This window comes from Trypanosoma rangeli, assembly GCF_003719475.1.
Source record: "Trypanosoma rangeli strain AM80 chromosome Unknown Tra_15.4_contig_00083, whole genome shotgun sequence".
NCBI lineage: Eukaryota > Euglenozoa > Kinetoplastea > Trypanosomatida > Trypanosomatidae > Trypanosoma > Trypanosoma rangeli.
In genome coordinates, this window is record NW_021705827.1 from 28591 (window position 1) to 54997 (window position 26407).

Below are 26407 nucleotides of genomic sequence, written 5' to 3' on the forward strand. Positions count from 1 at the left end.
CTCTACTGTATGTGTATATGCATTTTTTTTGTTTTTTGCTTTGCAAGCTGTAGTGAACCCCCTGACGACGCCATATGGGTTTCCGTGGACGTCCAAAATCGGCGTCGAGGACGACGGGGTGTGTGGCCGCCGGGGCGGGGAAGGATGCCATTCCGCTCAATCTCTCCTTTGGCAACTTTGAGTTTGAGGAGATGAAGCGCGTGGGACAACGGGGGGGCGGCGTGCGCGAGCTGGCCTCGCTGCTTCGCCACGCCAAGCGGCAGACGGAGTCCCACGCATCCCTGCTGGGATCTGAGACAGGCCTGGAGAAGCGGCAGGCGGATCTGCTTGACATTGCCCTGCGCCGCGCGTCCGGGGCGAAGGTGAAGGACGACCCGAAGCGCCTGGCGAAGGCCTTGGCAAAGCGACGCAACAAAAAACGGAGATCGGCGAAAAAGTGGGCGGGGCGGATAGAGAAGTTACAGCAGTCAGTGAACACCGTGGTGGAAAACCGCACGATGGCGCGGCAGGCTGCGCGGATGGGGCGGGAGGGTAAAGAGAAGGGGAAACAACAGAAGCGTGAAACAAAGCGGTCCGCTGGGGTGATGGCGAAGAAGAAGGCCAAGAAGGGCGGCGACAGAAAAGGCCCTGCAGCGGCTGCGAGAGACAAGAAGCATCGGAAGGGAAAGAAGTAAAGGGAGAACAGAAAAGAAAAAAAAAGGAAGGGGAGTGTGTGTGGATGACTGCCGCAAATATCACAGTCGTGTGTCTGCCGTGGACAAAAGTGGGGTGCGGCGGAGGGAGCGAATGCCGCAGGTGTGTGAATGAACAGAGCGAAAGGGTGTTTTTGTTTGCTTGTTTTTTTGTTGTTGTTGTTTTGCTGCTGTGTTCTTCACGTGTGTCTTTTGCAACCATAATGCTAACGCTGTGCCTTTTGACGGCTCTTGCCTTGCATGTCTCGCTCTTTGGTCTCTGCCGTGATGGCACCCTGAAGAGAATCAGACGGAGGGGTGTCTTGGGGGGGGGGGTGGATGCTTTCAAAGGGGCACTATGCGAGTGTGCCTCGCCCACACGTGTGGTTTGGCCTTTGTACAGGCGATACTCGCCGAAGAAGGGGCATGAGGAACACAACGACAAAGACACTCATCTATACAGCTGTGGGTGGGTGGATGTGCAGCACAGCGAACGCGACAAGGCGTATCGTGTCTGGCTTTGCTCAGGATCGTTATTAATGTTCGCCCTTCTCTCCGCTATTATAGTAATCAGGGCCATGTCTCAGCGACAGGGGCCGCGACAACATCGAGTAAGAAGAGGGAGAGTGTTTCGACTACATATATATATATATATATATAATTAATGGTGTGTAAATGGAGGACAGCGTATTCTTCCCTACACATGTATATGTCCCTGTCCCTGTTGACATGCACATTCAGACTACCCTCGGGGCTGCGATCACTGTGCGTTGCTGGCGAGTGTAGACATTTACTGTTCTTTCCTTTTTGTTGTTGGTCTTCAATCGGGTGCATGGGAAGTGTTTGTCAGAGAGAAGAGAGAGAGAGAGAGATTATTGTTTGGTAAGTTGTTGTTTTTTGTGTTTGTTTATTTTTTTGATTGTGCTGAGTGCTGTGGGAGATAGAGCGCACTGTATAGAGGTCCACGTAAAAGGAGGAGGAACGAGGAACACAAGCGAGGGAGTTGAATAATAAAAGGGCTGTCCTCACACTAGCAAAGGAGTACATCTACCCACTCACCCGCCCGCCCGCCCGCCCGCAGCGTGTGCGCGAAAGCGATAAAAATAAACATGTTGCGTCGGCTCAATCCCTGCGTGAGTTCCCGTAGCCTCAGCATGGCAACGGGCTTGAGCATCTTTATTGCGGGAAGGTGGCTTCAGCAGCCACAGACACGCAGTTGCCCTGCTTTGAAGGAGAACTCGCTGATGGCTCCGCCAACTCTCCGCCTGTCACGGCGCGGCTTCTCCCTGCAGCCACTGCAGCGCATGCGTGGGGTAAAAATGGTGAAGCCGGTAACCTCCCCGATGAGCTACGGCGGGGAGAACTTTGGGGGTGGCAGCACTGCCGATAGCCTGACGCCGTACGTCCGCCAGCACCTTTCGAAAGTGTATGGACTTCTTGCCGCCGGTTCAGCCGTGGCTGGTGTTGGTTCCTTCTTGATGTTTGCCACGGCCTTAGGAAAGTCCATGCCGTTTTGGCTGCCTATGGTGGGTGGATTTGTGCCGCTTTTGTGGCTCTCCTTTGCCCCACCGCGAGACCCGACGTTGAAGCTAGCCCTCTTTTTTTCATTTACTCTTCTTGAGGGCATGGCACTGGCTCCGTTGGTAGCGATGACGCTGGCTAAAGGTGTTCTTGGCACCGCCGTTGTTCTCACAGGGGCGGTGTTTTTCGGTTTCAGTGCTGCCGCCCTCTTATGCCCCCGGGCCTCTCTGCTGGCGCTTCAAGGTCCACTCTTCGGGATGCTAATGGGCATGGTGGCAATTTCGATTTTGAACCTTTTCTACCCAACTGCCTTCGCCCACTCACTCATCCTGTACGGCGGCCTTGCGCTCTTCTCGCTTTTTGTGTCGGTGGATACGCAGGCCATGATTGAACGAGCCCGCTGCGGCGCTGGCGATTACGTGCAGGATGCTCTGCAAATGTTCCTGAACGTCGTCAACATCTTTGTGCGCATTGCCCAAATACTTGGCTCCATGGAGCGGTAAGGGTGGAAGTAAAACCTCAGACAAATGAGGTGGCGAAACGCATCCAAACGTCGCGGCAACAAGGCATTGTGGATGGGCAGGACGTAAGGGAATTAGGAAGTAGGGAGTGGAGTGTCCTCCTTATCCGCCGCCACCACCGTCATCATCGCCACCACCCAAAATGGCGTAAACAAAACGCCAGGAGAAAAGGGTGTGGTGACGAGAGGTCAACTGGAGGAAGAATAACTTAAAAGGAGGGGGTGGGGAATGCAAAGTTTCTGTCATCATCTCTGAGATTGCGCGCGGCACCCCCACCGTCCCATGCCGCCACTCCACCAGGGGAGAGCGATCAGGAGAATAATAGGGTGAAGAAATAAAAAAAAAAGAAGTTGAGAAAGGCAGGAAAAGTAACTGTGTTGGGGTGGTGTCGTGGCATGTCCCTTCACGGACTCTCGCAGTCCTTTTAGCCCGGGTGCGGGTGGAGGGGAAGGGGGAGGGGGAAACAGCCGGCATTATCTCTGCAGTTTGTGGGTCGGCAGGGAGTGGGGAAGAAGGGGAGGGGTGGTCGTCGTAAAGGCGCGCGTGGCCGATTTATCGCCGCCCTCCCTGCGTTTGCTGAATTCACCTTTTTTTTTTTCTTCTTCTTCTTTTTTTACTCTCCGTTTGCTACTTTGTTGTTGCTGTTGTCTGCTCCGAGTCGTGTCAATCTTCGCCGCGTCTCCCCGTGCTTGCCGTTGTCTTGGAAAGTACTTGCACGTTTCTTTTTATTCCGCGTTTTTTATTATTATTATTTTCATTTGCCTCTTCACCTTGCCCGTTGCGAGGCGCGTGGGATTGTGCGCCCGCAGCTCTTGAACCCAGCGGCAAGAGAAAGAAAGCGAAGGAGGCAGCGCGGTGTTGTGCCCGTCGGCCACGGCCAACCACCGATGAGCACCGCTGCTGACGATGGGAAGTGGGACGTGGAGGACAGCCTGCGGCCGCGACGCGCCAACCGCGGCAACTTGATGCAGGAGCTCCTTGAGAAGGGGCTCAACTCGGAGGAGGAGAACCTGTTGAACGACCTCAGCGAGGCCACGACTGACAGCGCCTTCAGCAGCAGCGGGGAGGAGGCGATGGACGAGATTGACAGCGACTTCTCTGAAGAGGAGGTGGAGGGCGTGTTGCACGACGCGGAGGTGACGACGGAGGCGATGCTCCAGCAGGAGGAGCGGCAGGAGCGGCAGAAGGAGCGTCAGCGTGCACTGCGGCGCATGGGACAGAACGTGCCGCATCGCAAAGGCGCCGCCGCAACAGACGCACCGAAGGCTGCAACTCTCCGGTTGCGACCGCTGTCAACAATACCGCGGGAGGAGCGGCTACGAAGGGCGCATAAACGAGCGCGGGAAGTTCGTGTAGCGGCGGCGGCGGGGGAACACGACACGGCGGGTGCGATGCTGATAACCTCGGCGGGAGGCGTGTCGGCGTACAACGTAGGCAAGTCTATGGAAAAACGCCGACGTATTCATGGCAATCGTGCACGGCCTGTGGACCCCGTGCCGGAGGCTGAAGAGGGAGAGGAGGTGTCGCAGCGCATCTGCTACACAAGCAGCAGGGGTGTTTTGGAGAAGTTTGGTGTGCCGGTGGTGATATCCTTCTCCACCTGTTTGCCACGGCTGTTTCAGAGCAGAAACGTAAAGTGAAATCGTCATGTTGATGTATGGGGAGGGGCGGGTGCTGTTGGTGGTGCCCTGCCGTATTTCACTTTTCTCGTTGGTACCCTCTTTTTTTTTTTGTGGTGGTGGTGTCGTTTGCAAGGAGGGTCGATGGTTTTTGTCCTTCTTCTTTTGCCGCCGCCACTGCAACCCTCTGCCTGTTGTTTTGTTTTTGTTTTTTCCTTTCTCTTTATCCTCCTCTTTTTCTCTCTATGTATACTCTGGTGTATGCCTTCAAACGTCTGCGCGGAGCGAAGGAAGGAACGAACGGGCAGGAAAAGGCGCTTTGTGGGTGAATAAACATAAAAAGCCGCCAGGCAAAGTAAAGGACTTGCAGACGCATACCCAGTAATGCTAAACGCCGGGGTTGCCACGCTCGTGGATCAGCAGAAGCGCTCCGTGCTGGAGGCGCTGGAAGCGCAGAAGGTGCACATTCGCGTACAGCAGCGTAAGGGGAAGAAATTTGTCACATCCGTGCAAGGACTCAACCAGGCGCTTAACTTCCGCCGCATCAGCCGTGAATTTCAGCGGCGCTGGGGTTGCAACGGCACTGTCATCACAACACCGGATGCGGGCACTGTTATTCAGCTGCAGGGCAACTGGAGCGAGGAGATTAAGCGGTTTCTTCTCGATGAGAACATGGCGACAGAGCAGAACTTAGAGATTCACTCGCTGAACTAAGGCAACACACACGCACACATCTACATACCTATGGCCTTGTGTATGTGTGCAGTTGGAGGGCGGAACGGAGAGCGGGCGAGAGAGAATGAAGTAGCTCCAGTACCGGACTGCCTCGTGCGGGGCTTGCAGGGGCCTTGTTGCTGTGCGTGTCGTTAACGGGGGATGTCGTCCTGACTCCTCTCGCCGTCGCCGCGGCCAGACGTTTAATGTTGCAGGTGTTGCTACTGCCGTTGCTGGCGGGGGAGACGTGTTGGCTTGACACTTCTCCGGTGGATGTGGAGGCGGTGGCAGAGTTCGGTGCCTCGCCGTCATGCAAGCCGAATGGAATGAATGTGAGACAAAAACCGTGAAAACAAAACAAAAAAAAAAGAGGGCTGAATGAATGAATGAGACGGTGAGGTGTGAGAGGCGTTAATTAAAAAGCGTCAGGCAACAGAACTGTGACAGGAAGAGAATGAAAGGAAGAAGAGAGAAAATTTTTAACTAAACCTAAGACACAATAGGGGAAAGGAGAAGGGACGACGCTGCGGTTTTGTGCGGCGCCTGGAGAGTTGTGCCTCTGTACGAGGGAGCGGCGCACAGACACGCACACATATGTGCGGTGCGGCCTGCTGCTTATGTGACTGGTATGGGAAGGGGAGGAGGTGTGGCTTCGGTGCGGTGGAGACCGCCTCCGCTTATTCCCTTGTGCGCTCGCTGTGCTACACACCCCGCTTCCTCGCTCGCTCTCTCTTTCACCTTTCCGTTGTTGCCGCCTCCCACCTTTGACCCACGCACACGTGGCTCAAGTTGTCCTTGGTTCTTGCTTGCAGCCTGAATAGCACGGGGGGTGGCGGTCGGTTTCCTCGCTTCCCGGCACCGCGCGGTACTCATCCTCTTTGCGCCTTGCTGTGTCGGGCAGTGCCTGCACGGAGACTCGGGGATCGTTGCCGAAGTGTGGTGCGTGCGCCTTCGCTCGACCACATCGAAGCAGACGGAGCGCGCATCTAAAAAGTTAAGCGTAAAAGGAAACGCAAAAGGAAGGAAAGAAGGAAACAAGACAAAAACAAAAAAAGGAAACAGGGGAAGCGGGGCAAAAGAGAAGCCTCTTTGTCCCTGCCGTCTCTTCCTCCGTGCGTGACTGTCGCTTCGTTCCCGCTGTGGTAAGCAGGACGACAGGTACCGCAGTCGCGTCGCATCCTCCGCTCCCCTCGTGCCGGCCGGCCCCGTCAGACCAGCGGAACAGGAAGAAGCGAGGGCGCGGGCTTCACTGACGACAATCAGGAGGAAGAAGACTACGGGCGAGCAGGCCTCGTTCCTCCCACGCATAACTGAGCTGGAAGTGGCGCCAACTTCGTCGAAGCAACAAATCAAAAAGGAGGCGCACACCACTGAGAGAAGCTTAAACCTTTTTTCTAAAAAAAAAAAAAAAAGGAAGGCAGAAGAAAAAAGAAAAAAGAAAAAATTGCATTCTTAAAAGTAAGAGAAAAGAAAAAAAAACGGGAGGTCGACAGGAAAAGAAGGAGGAACGAGAAAAAAGAAAAAAAAAGGTGATAAGAAGAGGCGAGGGGACCAGCACGCCCTGCGAAGATCTCTTACATTTCATTGCAGTTATTTTCTCCTGAACCAGTCCACGGCGCCCTGTGACTGTGCTTGACTCCCTGCGAGGGTGTGTGTGTGTGTGTTTCGCTGCGGCGCCGTGACGTGTTTGTCTGCCAGGCAGTGCGGTGGGGGGGGGTGCAAGGCGGCAGAAGAATTAACAACGGCGAGGAAACAAAACAAGACCAAAAAAAAAGAAGAAATAAAAATAAACGCTAAAAATAGAAAAACTGAAAAAAATGCCCTTTACACCCGAGTTTATTCCGCTGGCGAAGCAGAAGGAGATGTTTGTCATCAGTTCGTGGCGTGACTCGCCGCAGACTGCTGCCTCAACACAACCGATGGTGCCAAGTCCCGCCGTTTTACCGGAGGCCCAGTCCGAGAAGGAGAACGCTTCTCCAGGCAAAGGAGGGCATCGTTCGCGCAGGGGACGCCGTGGGAAAAATCGAATCTCTCAGCGGCAGCAGGACATGGATGATTTTTTTGTGAACTGCGTGCTTCCAAAGGGAGTCTCCTTCGCCACACTCAACTCGGAGTTGAACTGTAACGCCACAACGCCACTTCGTGTCTACGACGTTGGATCGCCGCGTGTACTGTTTGCCAGAAGGAATTGTGGCACGGCGTCTGGCACCACGGAACAGGGCAGCGCGGAACAAACCAGCGGTGCTGATGCCACTACAGCCACCGCAGCTGGCACAACAATAGCGGCGCCATCAGTGCTTTCAACAGTAGTGAATTCTACCACTAATGAAAACAATGCTGCTCCTGCTTCAGATGCAGGGGCTCCCATTTTCGTACCGGCGGCTGCAGCGGTTACTTCAGCGGAATCAGCAATCATGGATGATTTGGCGCCATCGACACGTAAGTTAAGTCATCACGCTGTGAGTCTATCACCATTTCGTACACCAATGGCGTTAGCGTCGGGAGCGGCTCCTATGACGCCGGCCGACGACAGCGACGAGTCACCAAACGGCGCTCTGCCTCCTGACTTGGTCCTCCCAGCGTCTGTCCCTTCTGAAATACTTTCACGGGGCCACCTTATTTCTCTTCTTTATGCCGAAAGTAGTGAGGCAGAGAAGGCCAGTGAGTGGCTGAAGAAAAGGTGGCCGCAGGCCACTGTGATTATTGTGGCTCGCAATCGTTCTGTTCTGAACACTTCGCTGGTCTTAAAAGGGCTTCCAAGCCTGTCCAAGACGGAGCGCATCCTTGAGGAAGTTGAAAAGGTCACTCCTCAGAAGCCGTCGTACATTCGCCTGCATCGCAGTGAGAGGGGGGTGTTCAAAAACGTCGTCTTTGTAAAGTACCCCAACCGTGAGGTTGCCGAGGAAAATAAGTTGCGCCTTGAGCGGTTTTTCGTTGGCTCGCGCCAACTCAAGGTTGAGTTTAAAAAGAAGGAAAAGGGGGCAGCGGAGCGGGAGAGGGAAACCTCCCTGCAGCAGCTGATCCGTGACCTTCGCGTCAGTACGGAACATGAGGGTTTCGTGTGCCAACGCAGCGAGCTCAGCAAGGATGAACTGAAGTTGCTGAAGCAACTATGCCACTCCTACGGCCTCTCTTTTGACCTCACTGAGCAGAAGGTGACGGTGAAGCGTATTCTTCCAGGAGGCGACCGCCAGTCACCAGCGTTGCGCCCCAACCAAAACACACAGCTGAACTGGGGACAACCCACACCCGGGGCGCTGCGACCGATGGACTTCAAAGGCATCCGCCACTGGGGGGAGCTACGCAGCAGCTACACATCCCTCGGGATTGCGAGGCCGAAGGGACCTTACAGTGACACGCCCTTTTCCCCCGGTCGGGGGCGTCCGGTGTAGATGCATCCAAGAACTGGCGTATCTGTGGGATATTGCTGCAGAGGGAACGTTGAGGAGAAGCGAGGGATGCGTGTGGCTGTAACGGTGGGAAGAGAAGAAACGGAAGTAAACACTGAGGAGATTTTTTTTTCTTGTTTGTTTGAGGAAGATGGCACGAAAGGTGGCCTGTGAGACTGCCCCCGCGCATATGCATTCCCTACATGACCCGCTAAGGAAGAAGCGAGGAGGACGGGTGGGTGAAAGGGGGAAAAAAAGGGAGGGGATAGTTTCTGCATCTTTTTTGCGGTTTTTTTTTGTTGTTGTTGGCTAACTTTGTCTCTCCTCTCCACGTCTTTCGTTGTTACTTCCTCCTTTTTTGTTTTCCGTTTGTTTGTTTGTTTGTTTTTGTTTTCCTTGAACGCTCACTGGGTGTATAACCAGGCTTATGCCCGTCTGGACGGAGACAACCCCTCAGTTGGAGCAGACAGTAGCCGAGAAGGAAAGCCTTATATATACATATATATATATATATATTGGATCTCCGAGGAAAAGCGAAGGAAGTGTTTGTTTTTGGTTTTGGTTTTTGCGCTTGTGTGAGGGAAGGCAAGAAAGTGTAAGAGAGGGGTAGAGAGTGAAAAACAAACAGAAAAACAAAAACAATAATAATAATAATAATAATTCGAAGCTAACTGATTTTTCTCAACGGCTTCCCGCTCAGTCATTTTTTCTTCTTTGTCTACCACCTTCTTGCAAGCACACACGCACCTGTGTTATCCGGACCGCTATAAGTGTGGCTCGCTTGCGTGTAACATACATGGTCACACTCCTGTGCGTCGCCTACGCTCATGCGGGGATCGAGAGAGGGGGGTGGGGTAAGATGCGGCAACACCCACCTTCTTAAGTGTGTGCGTGCGTGTGCTTGCTGGCTGGATGGCTGGCTGGTTATTTACAGCAAATGCGGCTGTCCCTACGGACTCGCAAACTAATTCTATTTCAGCCTCTTGAAATGATGAGAATAATCATCACTTTTATCATTGAGGAGAGGTGAGTGTTATTCGTGACGTTTCAGCCCCTTGCCATTGTCAAGTCTAGGCATATGTGGCTACTTCTAGCTGATACATACACGTATCCAGCTGCGATGAATCCACGGCGGGTGCTATCCTTCGATTACTTGTTTTTTTTTTGCCCAACCTCCTGCTCTCTCAATTATCTCAAGAGAAAACGCGGGGGAAGCAGATACGGTGGGAAAGGAGAGATGGGGGAGGGGCAAATCCCAGGATTGCGCTCCTGCTTGGACAATCTATGTCTGATTTTCGTTTTGTTTATTATTAAACGGGAATTTCTCCTTGTTGTCTCCTCTCCCTTCCTTCGTTTTGTTTTCAGTTTGCTTCTCCGTGCATGAGTTGCTGTTTTACGAAAGCCAACAAAAAAAGAGGTGCGTATGTAAGGCGTGGTGGGGGGGGGGGGAGTTTGGGTACTGGACATGTTTTCCTGATTTCTCTCCCTTGCTCACTGCCTCTCTCTCTCTCTCTCTCCCTCGAGTCACCCTCTAGGCGTCTGTCTGTGTGGGGTTTTCTATGTAACGTGTCCCTGCGTGCATGAACGTCATCGCTTGAATTACATTTTCTTGTTTGCTTTTTTTTTTGCTGCAACTCTCCGTGTTTGTGTCTGCCGCCCGCCCGCCCACCCTGCGCGTTGTGTCAACGGTGGCGAGACGGGCGAACACGTGTGGAGTAAAAAAAAACATGAGAGGCATGGGGAGGGGGCAATGGTGCGGCGCCGTTGACGGTGGGCCAACAGCGTAGCGCTGCCCCCTCATTTCACGCTTGCATACACCAGAAACTCCCCACCGCAGACACCTCCCACACGCGGCTGCGCAGCGGAGGACGATGGCAGCATTGAGGAGGGGCGGAAAGAACTGGAGGCGAGAATAGAAACGACGGAAGGAGGAGTGAAGCGGCAACGAAGAAAGGAAATGGAGGAAGGGGGAGGGGGGAGGGGTGTTGTTTCTACCAGGCGTGTGGCCTTCCGGCTGAGGGGATGCCCGCAAATTTCATGTGGTATTTCTGCTTTTCCTTCGAGGGGTGTGGCGGTGAGGAGGGAGGCGTTTAGGAAAATATTTGTTTCTGCCTGTGCGTCTCCTCGCGTGGGATATGCGGCGGCACCCCTCTTTTTTACCCAGACATTTGCAGCAAAGGGTTGTAATGGAGTGCGCATCGGCAGGCGAAGATAAGGAAAATAAATTTTGTTTATTTGAGTTGGTGTTTTTTTGTTTATGTTCCCTTGTCATTGTCCTTGAAGTGGAGAGACGGAAAGATGGCGAGCGACGGCGGCAGGTAGAGGGTGCCGCGACTCTCTTCGTCCCGCCTCTAACTGCATATGCCTTCGCTGTCATTTTATTTCTGCCTTTCCTGCTTATTTCCTTCCTCTTTGCCACCTCTCTCTCATCTCTCTTCTCTCTCTCTCTCTCTCTGCTTGTGGAAGCATGACGCCTGAACCGCCGTTTGACTACAGCACTGTTGTTGCAATTCTTTCGCACACGGCGGTGTTCAAGCAGAATTGTCATGCCCGATACACCTTGGGCCCGGTGGCGCTAAAGGTGACGACAGCACCCTCGTTGTTGCCAGCGAGTCACAAGGGAGATACAGCACGTGTTGGCCATGAGGATCATGGGGATCGCGCCTCCGTCTCGTGCCACGATGGAGTAGCGCACCCAACGCTGCACGAAGCGATGATTTACGCCCTTGTGTGTCCGCATCCATCCATTCCCGTCTTTGTGGAGTGTGTTGAGGATTTATTTGACACCTCGTGTTTCCTTGCGAAGGAGAAGCGCTGCGCCCCGCAGCGCTTGCCTGTCCTCGTTACACAATTTGTCAAGGCCGCCTCCATTGACCGCTTCTTTCATACATTTCGGGTCCTTCGTTGGTCCGTGGCCGTGCAGGTTGCACACCAGGTTGCCAGTGTGTTGCAGCATGTTCACAGCAAGGGCGTGGTGTACGGCGATCTCAAACTGCCGAATGTCCTCCTCGGGGATGGGGGTCATGTATGGCTTGTGGACTTCGCCAGTGCCGTAGTTGTACGAAGCGGTGTAGATGACTCTGAAATGAGAGGCGTGGTTGGCAGGGAGGAGCTGGCGCGGGGTATTACGTGTCATCTGCAAGCACCAGAGCTCCTTCCCACCGCACGGGCAGCGGAGACGGAAGCGTTGCTGGCGCATCCCTTCATGGTGGACTTTTGGGCCTTTGGTACCTTCCTTTTCGAACTTTTAACGGGGCAACCTTTTATGGGATCCTTCGTGGAGCGCAGTGGAAACTATACACAGGATGAACTACAGATAAAAGTGTTAGAGGGATGTTCACTTGCGGAGCAGCGCTACAGAACTGCCTGCGGTCCACGCTACTCTCCTGGCGTTTGGAATGCTCTTAGGGACCTCCTTACGGGACTGATGCAGCGCAGCCCAGAACGGCGACTCGGCTTTGGTGGTGGTTGGGGTGAGGTTCTGCGACATCGCTTCTTCAGGGTTGTTGAAGTGGATCTGCATGAGCCTTTCCCTGCAGAGTACGCAGAGGAAAACAACGAGCTCACGCTGGGGCTGTGATGGTGGGGAGAAATGAGAACGGAAGAGGGGTGTGGGGATCATTTATTTCCGTCGCTCCCACTCATCCACCCACCTCCCACTGCACGGGCGCGTGTGCGTGTATGCGCTTGAAGCAGGGTGTGAACGCATTGTTTTGATGCTGCAACCGAAATTCGTTCTTTCAGTTGTTGAATCTCCTCTTTTTTCCCCCCTTGTGCTGCTCTCTGTTCACTCACCATTTTACCAGGTTTTGCTTCCATGGCCTGTGTATGTCACTTCCCTCGTCACTTCCTCTTTTTTACGCGGAATACAAGCGAATGAAATAAAAGTAATTGGGTATTTGGTAACAAACGTTCATTATCGTGCTGCTGAGTCGCAGGGGAAATAAGGGTGTACACACGCGGTATCGTTGTAGTTGGTGTGCAGGAAATACAGGGAATGCATCTGTTTCTATGGCACAAGCGACTTCGCAGATTACATGCAGGACTCCGTGTGTGTCGCTGCGGACAACTGTTGTTCGAGTGCCTTTGGCGCGGTCTGATGCTGCAGCGTAACGCAAAGGCGTGAGGGAGAGAAAGAGGGACGCCAACCCCAACGTGCGCCGGCACCGCAACGCAATTTGCCGCAGCCTGCCATGTTGGAGGGAAAAGTGGTGTACGCCGTTGTCATCACCAATGAGGATTACGTTGACAGGGCCCTGGTCTTGGGGTATTCGGTCACGCAGCACTCCAGCCACGTGGAAGGCGGGGTGGTGGACCTCGTGCATATCTTCCCTGAGGGGCGTATTTCAGCGGAGAGTCGCGGGCGGCTGCGCTGCGCCGGGTGAAGTCATCTCTTGGAAGTCGATGACTTGTCTGTGTACGCCCCACGCGCGCGCCTGAAAGACACGTTTACGAAGTTGCATGTCTTAAACCTCACCGAATACGCCCGCGTGGCGATGTTCGACGGGGATATGTTGATGGTGCGCATCCTGGACAAGGTCTTCGACACCGAATTGCCCGACGAGCACCACGTGGGCGTCATTGGCATTCAAACCAAAAACTAGTTTCAAACAAGGATGATGCTCCTGATACCCTCCCGTGCGGTGTTTCTTGCTATGCTGCGTAGCTTGAAAACCGATGGTCGGCAGCAGGGTCACAGCGGCAGGGATGGATGCATTATCCGTGGCTACTTTAAATCGCGGTACGTTGTTTTGAACCACCTCCTTAGCATTTACATCTATCCCGCTGATCCCCTTATTAGTCTGGTCATTGGACTCCACTACCGCAGTTCATGGAAGCCGTGGTACAACCGCGAAGATCCTCCGCATCCGTCGAAGTACCTCAGGGCAAATGAACCCGTGCGGGAACTTGCAGCACCGTATCGACTCTGGTAGGAGGCGTATGAGAAACTGCACGCAAAGTGTATGGCGGTGCGAGATGCGATTAGGTTTCTCACTTGAGACGCCAACGCCCCTGCGAAATACAGTCCTACGGAAAGTATGTGAGTTATGCGGCACACGGCTCACAGTTATGTGCAGTTGATGGCCTGGAACGAAGAGCGGCAGCGCAATACGATACGACTCTTGCTGGTCTGCGCGTGGTGGTGTCTGAGGAAAATACCTCTTGCAACGAGGCTTGTAGCGAAGGTGAATTAAAGTGCGTCGAAAAAGCCTTGAGCTTCCTTCGTGTCAACTCATTGGCGTCGTTGGAAGTTGTTTTCCTCTGCAAGCACACATCATGGGATATTCCAAAGCAGCATCACCCCTCTTTTAACGTCCGAATGCAGACCTGTCATGTTAACTCCATGTATGGCAAACGAGAGCGTCCAACGTGCGGTGCGAAAGCGCCTCTGCATCGTCGGTTGTGCGTGTGTCTCAAGGCATCGGGGGATTGAGAGAAGCCCGTATTTGTCCCTTCTACCTCGGAAGTCCCGCGTCAAGCCCCACCAGGGTTAACCCCACCCCAGAGTGAGGGGCCAGAGGCGATACGGGCAAGCGATGACGTAGTGGCCTGCTCCCAATGGTTTCCAGAACCCACGTATGGGGCTGAGGCTGTGGTGCACAGCAGAAGGTGCGCGTCCTTCCTTTCCTAGTGGGACAGTGTGGAGGCTGTACCACGCCACCGCGATGCTCGCACGATTAAGGTTCGTTTTCGCTATAAGAATGGAGCAGCTGTCATCGTGAAACTTGAGCAGCTTTCATTTCCGGTTGAACCACATGCGGAGTACGGTGCGTATGCCGCGTCTCTGCTGTTGAGGATTGGCATGGTGCCTCTCTACAAACCTTCTCCGCATCCCCGCTTCCGTCGTTCGTGAAACGTTACTGGCAGGCGTGGATGCGACTGAGCTAAGCTTTTTTGAGGAGGAACTGCCGTAGATTCGTCGGTCCGCCGATACCACAGGCACGTTGCTAACGGTAAGTGTTCATGAATGGGTTCCGGATGGTGTGGTCTCGTTTGCCGACGCTGTTCCTCTCATCACGCAGCGCCGCTTTGACGCTTGGATGCAAGCAACGCGCCGACATGGTCTCAGCCCCACCAGTGATCGGTTGATGCTTGAAGTTGCCACCATGCTGCTTTTTGACTACGTCATTGCCAACGAAGACAGGACATTTATGCATAACAGCCATGTGGTTGCAAGGGGGAATACGAAGCAGCTTTTGTCTTCCTGGATCACGGCAAAAGCCTTGTATAGTCATTCAGCAGAGGTGCGGTGTAATCCCTTGTTTTTACCGAGAGGGGCCTCCTCGCTGTGGGGGAGGCGGCAAAGCCAACACCCATGTGTAGGCTACCGGAGTTTCTGTTGCGGCGGGCTTTGCGCCTTTCAAGCAAGCGGTACATGTCGTTTCACTCCCTGCTTCCGCGCGGTAAGGAAGGTGAGAATGGCACAATCCACGACAGTGAAACCCTGGCAGGGCAGCTGTTCCGCGCAGCGCCGTCGAACAGTGTGACCTGGCGTCTACCCGAGAAAAACATTCTAGCAGTACAACTTTGTTTGGAGACGGCCTTGGCAAAGTTTGCGGAGGTTTTCGGGCTATCTCATGTCATTATCTAACGATGCCTTAAAACGTTTGTGTGAGCTCACTTCTTGCTTCCGTGTTTTTCCCTTTTTTGCTTAATTTTGGGAGGTGCCTGCTTTCCGCAGATGCGCTTGTTGGGGGCGGTGCCCCGTCTGGAGGCGGGCGGCCGTCACTTGCTTCTCATGCGACATGAGCCTGCCTGGCATGACTCTTGGATGGCTTTTATTGTTGAAATGCGTATGCGTGTGTATGTGAGGAGGAGGAGGCGCGCGGAATTGGCGAAATATTGATGGAACTAAAAAATGATATTTTTTCCGTGATTATTATTTTTTTTATGTGTTTATTATATTTTTTTCCTCACCATATGCCACCTCCTCTGCGTGCGTGGGAGGGGGGAGGTTTATGCACTTCTACCACCACCACATGTGCGTCAGTGACGGCGCCAGCTGTCATTCGGTCGCTGGCGTAAATGCACTTTACTGACGACGATGACGGCTGTCTTTCCCACCCTGCCACAACAAAAGAGAAGGCACTTGCACAGTAGCAATACGTACACGTACGTGCATCCATCCTCTCGCCCACTCTTGTATATATACGCACGCGCCAGGGGTAGCTTGGCGAGAAGCAAGGCGGTGGAGCGCTTCTTCGTGGACGGACGTAATGCGCTCTGCACTCAGCTCTTCCTCCTCGGATGCCCAGGTGGAGGTTGTGGCGGCGGCAGGACGGCACCGCATGGTTACACGCGCCCTCATAAAAGGAAGAAGTCCTCTAGGGCAGCTGGACGGGCCTGTCGGTGGTGTGCTGCGATGCATTTGCACTGCGTACCTCGTCTCCACGCAGGAGACGCTGTTGGAGTGTCATCGCTGCCGGAATTGGTGTCACCCTGCCTGTGTAGGTGTCGACCACGCAGAGTTGCGGCGGTACCAGGTAGAAAACAGTTTTGTGTGTCCTTTCTGTACAGGGATGCATAAGCGTCTGCGTCGTGAGTCTCAGTCACCTGCCCCACGACAACCGCCTCTGCGTCTTCGCGAGGTTCCAGATCGTCTGCCGTTTGGATCTGTCATGCAGCTGCGTCATCTACTAAGGATTGCCACGCGGGCTGCCCATGAGGCTGGCTTTGTGGTAGTCGACCTTCCCGTGATGCTGCTCACCGCCACCATGGAGAAGGAGTGTCTGGAGTGCTGCGAGGAGGCCATTAAGGAGGCCACCTTTTCCGACCAGTACCCGGCCTACTGCCTGAAGGAGGTGCGGGAACGGACTCACCCATACGTGCAAGGGACGTTGCTCCGCTGCACACAAACTGGGCGTGTTGTATCTATGGTTCTATCAAATGGAATGGACGTGTACGGAAACCTGCGGCATACAATCACACAGTTAAAAAGCGGTATCAACAGAGGACTTATTGATAGGAGGCATCAGACAGCGTTTATGGCATCCTGTGCAAAATTAACTGACATCTCGGACTTTGTCCACATTACGTTAAGTGCGACACATAGAGACTACCAACGAAGGGGGCTTGCACGAATTCTGATGGTGATAGATCTACTAAAATGGGCACTACGGGGTCGCACGCGCGCCTACTTGAATATGGCGCTGGAAAAACGCGTTGTCGACAGCGGGACACGTTTGGAGTGTGTAGCATCGCCGGCTTCCCGACGGTTGTATGAGTCCTTTGGCTTCAGGGACGTCTACCCGCGTTTTGATCGCGAGACGGATGAGGCGCGTTGGACTCCAAAAGAGGTGGATATGGGTCGTGTGATGGCGCATATGAACTTTGTGGAGGATGTGGTCCAAATTGCGATGCGGTACGAAGCAGATGGTGCCAAGGCGGATGCTCGCCACGGCAGAGCGACGGCTGTTACCGGGACACGTATCAGGGCAACTTCCTCGCCATCTCCACCTGCGGTGAAAAAACGTCTCTCGTTGCTTGCGAAGCGAGGTTGAGCAGGAACAGAGGAGGACTGGCGGGGCGGGGCGAAGGTGTACTTTCCACCGTGTTCTAACCATCCTCCTCTCTCTCGCTTTCTCGCTCCTTTTGCGCCTGTGCGTGTATTGTTTAATTCATATTATTATTATATTCCTTTGTTTTTTGTCCCAATGCATTTATTGATGCATTGATCTTGGCTTCTGCTACATTGGCGGTGTTTGCCGTCATTGCTGCGGCCACCGTTAGATGGGGCATACTGCCTGGGAATGGACTTGTCTGCGCTTAAAAGAAGAAAAAGACCAAACCACGTGAGCGGGTGGGGAACACTGAGTGGAGGAGGGATCAGATAGATGAAGGATGTGCGAAGAGAAGCAGGAAAACGTGGGGAAGTTTTTTTATTATTATTATTTTTTTAAAGGAAAGAAGATGCCGAGGGTTTAACTCGCATGGGGCATCGTCTCGGCAAGGATAATGTGTCTTTACACTTCCTCCTTTGCCGCCGCTGCGTTAAACGGTTCCATGCGTGTTTGCCTCTCAGCGCTCCCCATCCCTCAGCTTCCCTCTGGAATGAAGGAAATGCGGCCTGCAAGCAGAAGATGAGTTAAATTTCGTCCACCCACTGCGGTGCATGCCCTCGCCGCCCCTTTGGTTTCTGGCGGTGTTGACGCCTTATTTTATTTTATTTTTGTCTTTGTTTTTTTTTTTCTATACGTGGGTAGGTGTCGAGTAGGAGAGCGCAACCAAGAGAAGTGGCTGTCGTTGGGGATGCGTCGCTCGTCGTCCTTGTGGCGGGCAAAGACGTTGGCGCAGATGTTTCGCAAGTTGAAGCTCGCGGGTGCTCATCCGGATGTCCTGTGGGCTGTTGACGCGGTGAAGGCGCAGCACAACGGCGAGGAGATGATTCGCCTGGAGACGATGATGCACCAGCGTAGTTCTGCAGACGGCGGTAACTGCTACGGGTGTCAGGGCACCGCGGAAAGTTTCACATTTTGGCTGGGCGAGCAGCAGGAGAAACACCATGTTCGGCCGGCAACAACACTGCGGTCTGTGAGCTGCACCATCAACCCAGTAGCCCCTAACAACACGGTGAAGCAGCAGCTATCGCAACTGTTTCGTGACGCTGGTGTCTACGAGGACTTTGATCTTGATGACGCGGGGGTTGAGATGAACCTGGAGTCGGTGCTGCGTCACGCAGACGAGCGACAGAACGAACACCTGCATCAGTCTGGGATCCTGTACATCCGTGGAGACAAGGCAGTTGAAATGCTGAGGCGGTTTGGTGTCCTGCTTATTGTAGAGGAGAACGGCATCACGTACCTCGTCACATTGCCGGAGATGCATCAGCAGTTGCAACACCACGGGCCCTTGGACCGCGCCGCTTCCACATACACACCGGCGCAGAGTCTTGTGGGCCCCAATGGGGAAATTGACCCCGACGTTCAGGAATACATGCGTGAACGTGGTCTCCGTGCCTTTGATCTGCGCATGGCGGGTAGTCACTCCTCGGTAGAACGCTTTGTCTCCGCCTTTGAACGTCTTGAACGCATGTATGAAGTGCACCGCGGCCGAGCGATGCGACCGTGTGTGTGCATTGTCCTTTCGCTCAAATCTATGGACAACTACGTGGCGGAGGACGGCTGCCTTGTCCTTTCCGTACATCGCATGCCGACGTGGGAGGAGTTTCTCTTGACGCTCCCGCAAGAGGTGTGGCAGAACTGTGTGCAGATGCACCGTGACTGGCGCATTGGAAACGCCCCCAAACTGCGGGCACGGCAGCGACAACTTATGAAGGTGGCAGATATGTTTCACTTTTTTCGTGTGCAGCTAGACTCCGGCATTGGGGCGCGGATGGATTGGCAGGAGGAGTTTGTCCTGCGTCTGATGAAGGAGGAAATGGTGATACGCAACGCGGTGCGGAAGTATAATTTGAAGTCGGAGCTGTTGAAAAAACGCGGGGAAATTCATGTGGCCCGCACGCTACGTAGTGCGATGGATCCTGCGAAAGAGATTGGGTACCGCATCGGCGGCGACGGTCGTCTCTTCTTCAACTTTGGCACAATGACCACAGGCCAGATGCTGCGTGTCTTGAAGGACAACTTGCGTTGTTTGGAGACGTTTCAAAAGAAGCATGACAACGCCGTGGCTACGCTGGAGCACCTGAGCCGCAGCATCCCGGTCGACTTTAGCGTAGACACCGAGTGGAAGCTGCGGGAGGAGGGGAACCTGGTGAACTGCCTACAGCGGTTTGTGCACACCATAAAGGCAAATCAGGGGCAACTGGCGTCCTTCTTGACGATGCTCTTGAGGAGTGGCACGACGGCAGGGGTGCCGAAGAAACGCATGATGTGGATCATATCCGCGCAGTTTAACACGATGCCGAGTGGCGTCGTCTTCGTACCGTGGGACGTCGATTTTGAGTCCATCAAGAAACACCTTTTGCCGAAGGGTTAGGCGGTGTCTCGCTGCCACACACACACCGCGGCGAGGGGGTTCCATGGCTTTGGCTCCCACTTTTTGTTCACAACGTGGATGACACCAACAGTGACTTGGCACGGATGTTACCATCCCTCCTTCCCTCTGCTTACACATACATGCGGTCATAGGTGTTTATCTCGTGGGCAAAACTTTTTTTTTTAAAAAAAAAGGTGGAGTGGAGCACATGGGTACAATGGTGAAAGGAGAGAAGATGCGAGATGCTCCACAATTGCTTGCAGCCTTCGTTGGCTTTTGTGGCAACCCCAACACATGTGGCGTATCTGTAAGTGGCATCGCTCACTACCGTGCTTCCCGTGCTTCTTCTCTCCCTTTTGCTTTGGCGTTGATGGTGGCGCGGTCATCCCTTGCCGTGCAGCACCTCAAGGAGGAAAAAATGTTAAGTTTGCCTCCAGCTTCCAAAAATTGTTTGGCGCCGTGGAATAGCACGGACACTGATTTTTCTTATTATCCATGGTCTTTGTTGTCATTCTTGCGTGTTTTTTTTTTGATGTTCCGCGGTCTTCACGTCTGCCCGCAATGTTACGCGATGTGGGGCCACAGGGAAGTACTGCGTTCGGTCGGTGGCACACCGGTACGGCGGGTGCCCTAAGATGCGGTCTTTCACGCATGCAGCGTTGGCCTTTGCGGTCATAGGCATTCCTCTTTACATTGCCAGCTGCATCGTATGCAGGTTGAGGATGCCCGCATGCATTAGTTCTATGCCATAGGTCATCCTTATACTGAGCGGAGTCATTGCCATCACCCTGCCTGTGTCGTGGGCCTGCGTTGCCCGTGTGGAAACCACTCTTTGTAACAACACATACGACGCTGGCGGTAGCTTTCATGGCCTGCATGTAAAACGCAGTGGCATTGTGCACTTCCTTCAAGTCCCTCCCACAGAACAGCGTCCTGCCCCGCTCTCTCTCCCTCCCTGTCTCTCTCTCTCTCTGCAGCGATATCATATTGACGGCGAGCTGGAAGGAACGGAGTTGGTAGCAAAAGTAAGGGTCTATTGTGAGAAATGGAGCCGTATAATGATATTTGTTGCTATTTAACGAGAAGTATGTTTGGACGGAGTTGTTTCATGTGTGTGTGTGTGTGCAGTTCTCTTTTGCTTCTGTTTCGACGTTGCGGCACTCTGTTAGAGCAATAGAAAAGGGAAAAGGCCAGCTTGCAGATCACCAGGGGGAGTTGTGCGAGCAGCCGTGCCGTTGTTGTTGTTGTTGTTGTTGTTGTGCTTCTAAAATACGTACATTTACGTGTTTACGTAATAGATCGTTAAGGTGGAATGAGTGAGAAGGCTAGGAGGGTTGTCCCTGGTACGCAGCTGTGCTACCGTGCGCTGTACGCAACCATTGTGGGGGACCAGCCGCAGGACTGCCTTCCAGGCACGTCCGTCAAGATGAGCAGTGAGGGGCCGATTCTCGTTGACCACGTTATGCGTGCTGCACGGCGGTACGCTTCTGGCAACGCACCCCCCACTGCACCCGCGGAGGTGACTTCCGTGCCTGAGGATGGCCCCTCCAAGGCCATGCATGAGGAGCTACTGCGTGCTGTGGAGGAGCTGCGCCATCAGAACCAACAGTATCATCGGGACTTGGAGGCACGCACACAGCAGCTAGAGATGCGGAAGCAGGAGGTACAGGCGCTTCAGAACAAATTGCGTGTGGTGCACATGGAGGCTAAAAGGCGCGGCTACAATTTTCACGACATAGCTGACCGCGGACCATCCCGAAGCACAGATCATAAAAAGACGCATGAGGCGGAACGACTTCACAGTAGGCGTGATTCCACCCCACCGCGTGGGATGCGAGGTGGTGGCGGTGCGGGAGGGAGTGGTGAGTACTTGCGTCCGCCGCTTCCACCGTTGCGTGTGGATGGCACACTAGTCTCAACGCTCGCTTCGCCATCCTCACTACCGCCCCCGCCGTACCAGCTTCAGCCTCCGTGCCCTCCCCCACCACCGTACGGTCAGGAACCACAGCTGGTGGCCAACAATGACGTGGCAGCTGCTGCTCTCGCCTTGTTGTCGCCTGCATCTCAGAGCGGAAACGTGGCTGGAGATGTCGTCGGTGGCGGCAATGACTTGGATGTCGTCGCTAAACCCTTTCTCCCGCAGTTGCTGCTGGAGGAAGATGTTCGGGGAAATTGTGGGGAGGCCGAGGCGAAGTGTGAGGATGTGACAAGTGTGTCATTTCGTCCTCCGCCGAGTCGCAAAAACGGTTCGGCACCTCCTATGCTGCCGCAGCACCTCGTCAGTCAAAACCCTGGCGCGATGCTCTTCTGCTGCCGCTGCCGCCTCTTTCTCCCCTCCCATCCTGTTAGCGTGACGAATCACTTGCATAGTGAGGGCCACCAGAACAGCGCGGACGCTTCCCCCCCACCGGGGACAACCTACACGCAGTTTGGCAAGCTGGTGCAGCGCATGCCCTCCTTCATTGAGCCCGCCACAGTGGTGTCAGCAGAGCAGCGGCAAAAAGAAACAGCAGCGGGGAATACGTTTTTCGAGAGTGGGTTTGACATTGTAAATTCTATTTGCGGTATTTGTCAGGAAATCGTCACTACGCAAAGCTACAAGGTTCACGAGTCGCTTCCGACACATCGTCGACGGCTGGCCGAGACCAACGCGGACGCCGTACTGTAGCCGCCAATCTGCAGCGGATGGCTGTAGTGCGGTGGTGGTGACGGTCCTGTCCTTCGTTCGCACGCCAATTCCCCTGTATGAAACGAGGATGAACGCAGTGGATGTCCCTACACTTCCCATTGCTGCTGTTGTTTTCTCTTTGTTTTGTACAGGGTGGAGAGGAAAACGATTGGTTAATAAAAAACTTCTCACATGGCCCTTACTCTCCCTGGCAACTTCCTTGGCGTTTGTCGCCACGATTCATTTCGAGAGAGACGTCGTGGCGCATCCCTTCTTTTGTCGCTCTTGTTGTTGTTGGCGGCAGCGGCAGCATTTGGAAGCCAGTTGGAGTGGGGCAATGGGGCATGAAAGAAGAAGGTCATTCTTTGGTTTCCACGTAACTGCTCATCCCTTAATTTCCTCCTTCTTGCCAAGGAGCCACATGGCTTGTATGGGACAAGTCTTGGATTCTGGAGGAGTGAGAGGCGACGAGTACTGTAATTGCGACACGTAGTTTCCTTTTGTTGTGGCGAGCGGGCGGCGCCGATGTGCCTGGCGACGCTGGCATCGCCACTGCCGTCTGCAGTCTGCATAAGAACCTCACAGTGCGGTGAACCCAAACGAGTCTTACTCTGTCTTTTTTATTTGTTTCTCTCTCTCTCTCTCTTTTTTTTTTTTTGCTGCTGGCCGCGGTAGCGTCGTATTTGAGACTCAGCCTGGCACCGCCCCCTCGAGGTTGTTATGCTCGCCCCGCTTGACTTTGGCGTGGACCTCGGGAAGGAGGAGCAGGAAGTGTTTCAGGACAAGCTGCGCCTTTTCGTCACCGGGCATGAGAGGATGCTTATGGAGGTGGAGCAGACCTTTGATTCCCGCTGGGATCCTATGGTGTGGGACCCGCACACAGACACCGTTTCGCTCCAGCTGGGCACGCAGGCGTCGCGCCGGCAAGAACTCGTCACTTCCATTGCCGACACGCTAGGGCGTACCCAGCTGCACAACCGCCTTTTCTACCGCATCACGCTTTGCTTTGCCAGCCTGGTCCTTGAGATGGACTCCCTTGCGGACGAGGCGTACGCCGTGTTCATCCCACCCCTGGCAATGTTTGGCGACGACAGCTGCCGCGACGAGGGCATTTCCGACGAGGAGGCACAGCAAGGCGCCGGTCGTATGTTGGGATTGCTGCAGGACCTCTGGTTCTGGGTACAGCGTGTGCATAAGGTGGTGCTGCAGACGGTTCGTCAGTTGGCCGCCCTCTACTCGCCATTGCATGAGCATGACAAGTACCGTTCATTCACGCATGTGCGCTTCTTTCGCGTTTGGCACTCCCTGGCAAACCTTCTTGCTGCCCTCATGAGTGTGGAGGAGGTCCTGCAGACTCACGACACTCTTCGCCACGGTCTCTCCATCTATCGCAAGTTCCTCGCGCAGATCGTGAAAAACCGTGATCAGTTTGAGTACGACGATATGATGATGGAGCTCTTCGGTCGGCTACTGAACAAGATTGAGCAGGACCTGCTGGATGATGGGGTGCTGCAGCGTCTGGTACTGCAGCCGTACGACTTGCCAGAGGAGCAAGTGTCTGTGGCCACCAATAGGCGACTATGCTCAGAGTTTACGGATCTTATTGGCCACCTGCTAGCCGTAGTGGAAGAGGATGTGGGAACCCCACGGGAAGGCCATGCTCGACGACAATACATCGGTGTTCTTGGAATGTACTACATCTACCTCCACCTTTTTAAAGAGCTAACCAATGAGGCGACGCGGCGCAGCCTGTGCAAGCGTGTCTTTCAACTGCATCATCAAATGCCAGTTATTTACCTGCACGGGGTCCACCTGTTTCGCCCTGTTCTCTGGTTATCGCGTCGTGTGCCGGTTGAGTTAAACCGGTACCTGAAGGATCCATCTATGGAAGGAATAGCTGCTATCAAAAAGGCATGTAGACAAAGTGGTGTCGAGTTCCTTCCTCAGTTAAATCGTCTCACCACCTTGGTAAGCGCATGGATCGCCGAGATGGAGACGACCCTTCCTGTGGATCCTGCACACCACAAGGAATTTCTGCATGGTACGACGCTGATGCTGCAGCGTGGGATACTTATGGCACAGCATATTCAACGACTACTCATTAACCACATTGTGCTACACAACTGTGCTGATGTTGCCATCTCCCTTCACCACGTTGATGGCGTCTCCCATGGGGTTGAATTACTTATGATGATTCGGGCCGCCTTTCATGCCAAGACAGGAGTGGTGGCGTCCACATACAATCTTCTGGTGCGCTCAATTGCGTATGTGATGGAGCGACGCCTCTACGAGCTTTACCTGCGTCTTGGTGACTTTATTCAGACGAATTCAGAAAAGGCGATGGACCAGTACAGCGCGATTCGGCAAGCCATCGCACTCCTGCATAAACCACAGACAACTGAAAATCTAGTGTGTCTGGACCTTGTTCTTAGTACCGCGTTTCATCGGCGTCAGGTGGAACGGGACCTAGCAGTGATTGTCACCCAAAAAGATTGCGAGGATATTTTAATTGCCTTTGCTCAGCTCCAGCGGGTGGCCTCCCTCCAGAGCGCCTTGTATGCTGCCACAGACTGCGATTTCCTGTATTGGCACCGGGAGACGTTTTACCCCCTCTTCTTTGAACGAATGTATCGGCAGCCGCTGCGGTCAAACTGCCTCTCATATCTTATCATGGCCATGCATGATTGTCGATCCTCTATCCTTGCATCAAGGCATGTGGAGGAGGCCGGTCACCTGCTTGACGCATACATCTCCTATGTTCGGAACTGCCTTCAAAAACGTCTCATTGACCCTCTTTGTATCGACATTGAGAACGACCTACGGTTGTATACGCATTCTGTCGTTTTGGGGCAGCCGTTCCGTAAGGTTGAGGTGGGGACCGGGATGGCGTGTGGCGTGGGATGCTTCACTCGGGTGCCGCCCTTGCGTTTCTTCCATGAATGGCTACACATCGCAACGGAGGTGGAGCACTGCCTGGATGCGCAGTTCTACAACCTCAACGCGCTCATGGCAAATGACTGGAAGACGTACGAGGAGATGCGAAATCTGGCGCTGGTGCGCTACGGGCTACGCATCTGCGACGGTTACCTGCCCGGCAGCATTGTCGATCAGGGGTTAGACGTCCTGGTCATCACGGAAAACATCCAGGTCTTTGTCGCCAACTATACGTACAACATGAATGAGCAACTCTTCGTGCAGCGGCCCTCAACGACGGAGTCGAAGCATCTTCACACGCTGCACATTCGCCACGTAGCCAATTCGATTCGAACCCACGGCACCGGTATCATGAACACCACCGTCAATTACGTCTACAAATGCCTCCTAAAGAAGCTTGCGATTCTTTCACAGTTTCTTTACGATGACCATGTGAAGTCGCGGCTTATCAAGGACGCAAAATTCTTTGCCGCGCAGAAGGAGGAACTGAACGGGGAATATCCGCTTTCACGGGCGGAAAAGTTCATTCGCGAAGTGCGCAAATTGGGGCTCGCCGATGATGGGCAAACATTCCTGGAGAAGTTTCGCCACCTTGTCTCTGAGATTGGCAACGCCCTTGGGTACATGCGGATGATGCGTAGCGGTGGGTTGCGCGCCATCGCGGATGCCGCCGTATTTATCCCCTCTATTGACAGCGTTGTTCGTTTAGAGCGTGTCATTGACCCCGCCGCTATTGGCAGCGACGATGAAGAAGAAGCGAAGGTGGAGGAAGACAGATCCAAGGCGCCCCCCTGCACAGTGGAGGCGGTGCGCGTTGTTGACAGTGTAGTTCACAACATGCGGCGGAAACTGTCTGACGGATCCGAGTATTTCCCAATGCTCCTCGAGGCGGTAATGAAACGGTTGAAGGATGTAGAAAAGTACCGTCATCTGCAGAATTTTCACATGATTGTCCCACCCATCTGCGTCCTACACGTGGAGCTCATGATACGGGAGAAGGAACAGCTTGTCAAGAAGAACAAGGATGGGGTATTTACCGACGATGGCTTTGCGCTTGGGTGCGTCTTTCTGCTCAAACTGTTTGGCCTCTCGGAGTCGTTTGCATCGCTTCACTGGTTTGAGAGTGTAGGGAGGTACTACGCTGCTTGGTTCCAGACCATGCAGGAGGGTATTGCGGAACGCAACCGGCAGACGAGGAATCGAAAGTGGCTGCCGAAAAGTGACGCCTTCCAAGAGGATGAGGAAATTAACAACATGCATCTCACCGCTACGATGGTGGACTACGCCATCCGTGAGTACACCGCCCTGAAAGAGGCATTTGTATCGTGCAAAGTTTTTTCAACTCCACCGTTCCAGACAGCGAGGATGAAGAGACAGAAGAAGATGAAAGTTGAGGAAGAGGGGGAAGTAGGCGTCTGTCGTCTGTGTGGCGTCT

The 26407-nt window shown here is 53.9% G+C and overlaps 14 protein-coding genes and 1 pseudogene across 14 annotated transcripts in view, besides 17 other annotated features; 14 read left to right on the top strand and 1 right to left on the bottom strand.

The window, feature by feature from the left end:
- Positions 1 to 74: 74 nt before the first annotated feature.
- Positions 75 to 674, top strand: TraAM80_03264 (uncharacterized protein; the record flags this gene model as incomplete). Its single annotated transcript, XM_029380241.1, has 1 exon — positions 75 to 674. The coding sequence occupies one exon, from the start codon at positions 75 to 77 to the stop codon at positions 672 to 674; it is 600 nt and encodes a 199-aa protein (XP_029239913.1).
- A 147-nt stretch (positions 675 to 821) lies between these two features.
- Positions 822 to 872: a microsatellite.
- Positions 873 to 1307: 435 nt separating this feature from the next.
- Positions 1308 to 1331: a microsatellite.
- A 188-nt stretch (positions 1332 to 1519) lies between these two features.
- Positions 1520 to 1543: a microsatellite.
- A 3-nt stretch (positions 1544 to 1546) lies between these two features.
- Positions 1547 to 1594: a microsatellite.
- Positions 1595 to 1721: 127 nt separating this feature from the next.
- Positions 1722 to 1750: a microsatellite.
- Positions 1751 to 1780: 30 nt separating this feature from the next.
- TraAM80_03265 (uncharacterized protein) lies at positions 1781 to 2695 on the top strand (the record flags this gene model as incomplete). Its single annotated transcript, XM_029380242.1, has 1 exon — positions 1781 to 2695. One exon carries the CDS (start codon positions 1781 to 1783, stop codon positions 2693 to 2695), a length of 915 nt encoding a protein of 304 aa, XP_029239914.1.
- A 605-nt stretch (positions 2696 to 3300) lies between these two features.
- Positions 3301 to 3328: a microsatellite.
- Positions 3329 to 3600: 272 nt separating this feature from the next.
- Positions 3601 to 4353, top strand: TraAM80_03266 (uncharacterized protein; the record flags this gene model as incomplete). Its single annotated transcript, XM_029380243.1, has 1 exon — positions 3601 to 4353. The coding sequence occupies one exon, from the start codon at positions 3601 to 3603 to the stop codon at positions 4351 to 4353; it is 753 nt and encodes a 250-aa protein (XP_029239915.1).
- Positions 4354 to 4530: 177 nt separating this feature from the next.
- Positions 4531 to 4577: a microsatellite.
- A 139-nt stretch (positions 4578 to 4716) lies between these two features.
- On the top strand, positions 4717 to 5046 carry TraAM80_03267 (protein translation factor SUI1; the record flags this gene model as incomplete). The annotated part of the gene is made up of 1 exon (XM_029380244.1): positions 4717 to 5046. The coding sequence occupies one exon, from the start codon at positions 4717 to 4719 to the stop codon at positions 5044 to 5046; it is 330 nt and encodes a 109-aa protein (XP_029239916.1).
- Positions 5047 to 6442: 1396 nt separating this feature from the next.
- Positions 6443 to 6574: a sequence feature (A-rich).
- Positions 6575 to 6863: 289 nt separating this feature from the next.
- TraAM80_03268 (uncharacterized protein) lies at positions 6864 to 8438 on the top strand (the record flags this gene model as incomplete). Its single annotated transcript, XM_029380245.1, has 1 exon — positions 6864 to 8438. One exon carries the CDS (start codon positions 6864 to 6866, stop codon positions 8436 to 8438), a length of 1575 nt encoding a protein of 524 aa, XP_029239917.1.
- Positions 8439 to 8789: 351 nt separating this feature from the next.
- Positions 8790 to 8828: a microsatellite.
- Positions 8829 to 8924: 96 nt separating this feature from the next.
- Positions 8925 to 8951: a microsatellite.
- Positions 8952 to 9051: 100 nt separating this feature from the next.
- Positions 9052 to 9096: a sequence feature (A-rich).
- A 238-nt stretch (positions 9097 to 9334) lies between these two features.
- Positions 9335 to 9359: a microsatellite.
- A 555-nt stretch (positions 9360 to 9914) lies between these two features.
- Positions 9915 to 9956: a microsatellite.
- Positions 9957 to 10854: 898 nt separating this feature from the next.
- Positions 10855 to 10890: a microsatellite.
- Positions 10891 to 10902: 12 nt separating this feature from the next.
- TraAM80_03269 (protein kinase) lies at positions 10903 to 12015 on the top strand (the record flags this gene model as incomplete). Its single annotated transcript, XM_029380246.1, has 1 exon — positions 10903 to 12015. The coding sequence occupies one exon, from the start codon at positions 10903 to 10905 to the stop codon at positions 12013 to 12015; it is 1113 nt and encodes a 370-aa protein (XP_029239918.1).
- A 277-nt stretch (positions 12016 to 12292) lies between these two features.
- On the bottom strand, positions 12293 to 12760 carry TraAM80_03270 (uncharacterized protein; the record flags this gene model as incomplete). Its single annotated transcript, XM_029380247.1, has 1 exon — positions 12293 to 12760. One exon carries the CDS (start codon positions 12758 to 12760, stop codon positions 12293 to 12295), a length of 468 nt encoding a protein of 155 aa, XP_029239919.1.
- Positions 12761 to 13051: 291 nt separating this feature from the next.
- On the top strand, positions 13052 to 13369 carry TraAM80_03271 (putative glycogenin glucosyltransferase; the record flags this gene model as incomplete). The annotated part of the gene is made up of 1 exon (XM_029380248.1): positions 13052 to 13369. One exon carries the CDS (start codon positions 13052 to 13054, stop codon positions 13367 to 13369), a length of 318 nt encoding a protein of 105 aa, XP_029239920.1.
- Positions 13370 to 14476: 1107 nt separating this feature from the next.
- TraAM80_03272 (putative glycogenin glucosyltransferase) lies at positions 14477 to 14923 on the top strand (the record flags this gene model as incomplete). Its single annotated transcript, XM_029380249.1, has 1 exon — positions 14477 to 14923. The coding sequence occupies one exon, from the start codon at positions 14477 to 14479 to the stop codon at positions 14921 to 14923; it is 447 nt and encodes a 148-aa protein (XP_029239921.1).
- A 729-nt stretch (positions 14924 to 15652) lies between these two features.
- On the top strand, positions 15653 to 16936 carry TraAM80_03273 (transferase; the record flags this gene model as incomplete). Its single annotated transcript, XM_029380250.1, has 1 exon — positions 15653 to 16936. The coding sequence occupies one exon, from the start codon at positions 15653 to 15655 to the stop codon at positions 16934 to 16936; it is 1284 nt and encodes a 427-aa protein (XP_029239922.1).
- Positions 16937 to 17588: 652 nt separating this feature from the next.
- Positions 17589 to 17624: a microsatellite.
- Positions 17625 to 17684: 60 nt separating this feature from the next.
- On the top strand, positions 17685 to 19370 carry TraAM80_03274 (uncharacterized protein; the record flags this gene model as incomplete). The annotated part of the gene is made up of 1 exon (XM_029380251.1): positions 17685 to 19370. One exon carries the CDS (start codon positions 17685 to 17687, stop codon positions 19368 to 19370), a length of 1686 nt encoding a protein of 561 aa, XP_029239923.1.
- A 208-nt stretch (positions 19371 to 19578) lies between these two features.
- TraAM80_03275 (uncharacterized protein) lies at positions 19579 to 20004 on the top strand (the record flags this gene model as incomplete). Its single annotated transcript, XM_029380252.1, has 1 exon — positions 19579 to 20004. One exon carries the CDS (start codon positions 19579 to 19581, stop codon positions 20002 to 20004), a length of 426 nt encoding a protein of 141 aa, XP_029239924.1.
- A 307-nt stretch (positions 20005 to 20311) lies between these two features.
- Positions 20312 to 20343: a microsatellite.
- A 261-nt stretch (positions 20344 to 20604) lies between these two features.
- Positions 20605 to 20630: a microsatellite.
- Positions 20631 to 20682: 52 nt separating this feature from the next.
- On the top strand, positions 20683 to 22038 carry TraAM80_03276 (uncharacterized protein; the record flags this gene model as incomplete). The annotated part of the gene is made up of 1 exon (XM_029380253.1): positions 20683 to 22038. The coding sequence occupies one exon, from the start codon at positions 20683 to 20685 to the stop codon at positions 22036 to 22038; it is 1356 nt and encodes a 451-aa protein (XP_029239925.1).
- A 515-nt stretch (positions 22039 to 22553) lies between these two features.
- TraAM80_03277 (hypothetical protein) lies at positions 22554 to 22754 on the top strand (annotated as a pseudogene).
- Positions 22755 to 22758: 4 nt separating this feature from the next.
- TraAM80_03278 (WASH complex subunit 7) overlaps positions 22759 to 26407 on the top strand; it is a gene marked incomplete at both ends in the record, with an annotated part of 3828 nt that continues 179 nt past the window's right edge. The window contains one exon of the mRNA XM_029380254.1: positions 22759 to 26407. This exon is cut by the window's right edge and continues 179 nt beyond it. Coding sequence (XP_029239926.1) covers positions 22759 to 26407 — 3649 coding nt within the window.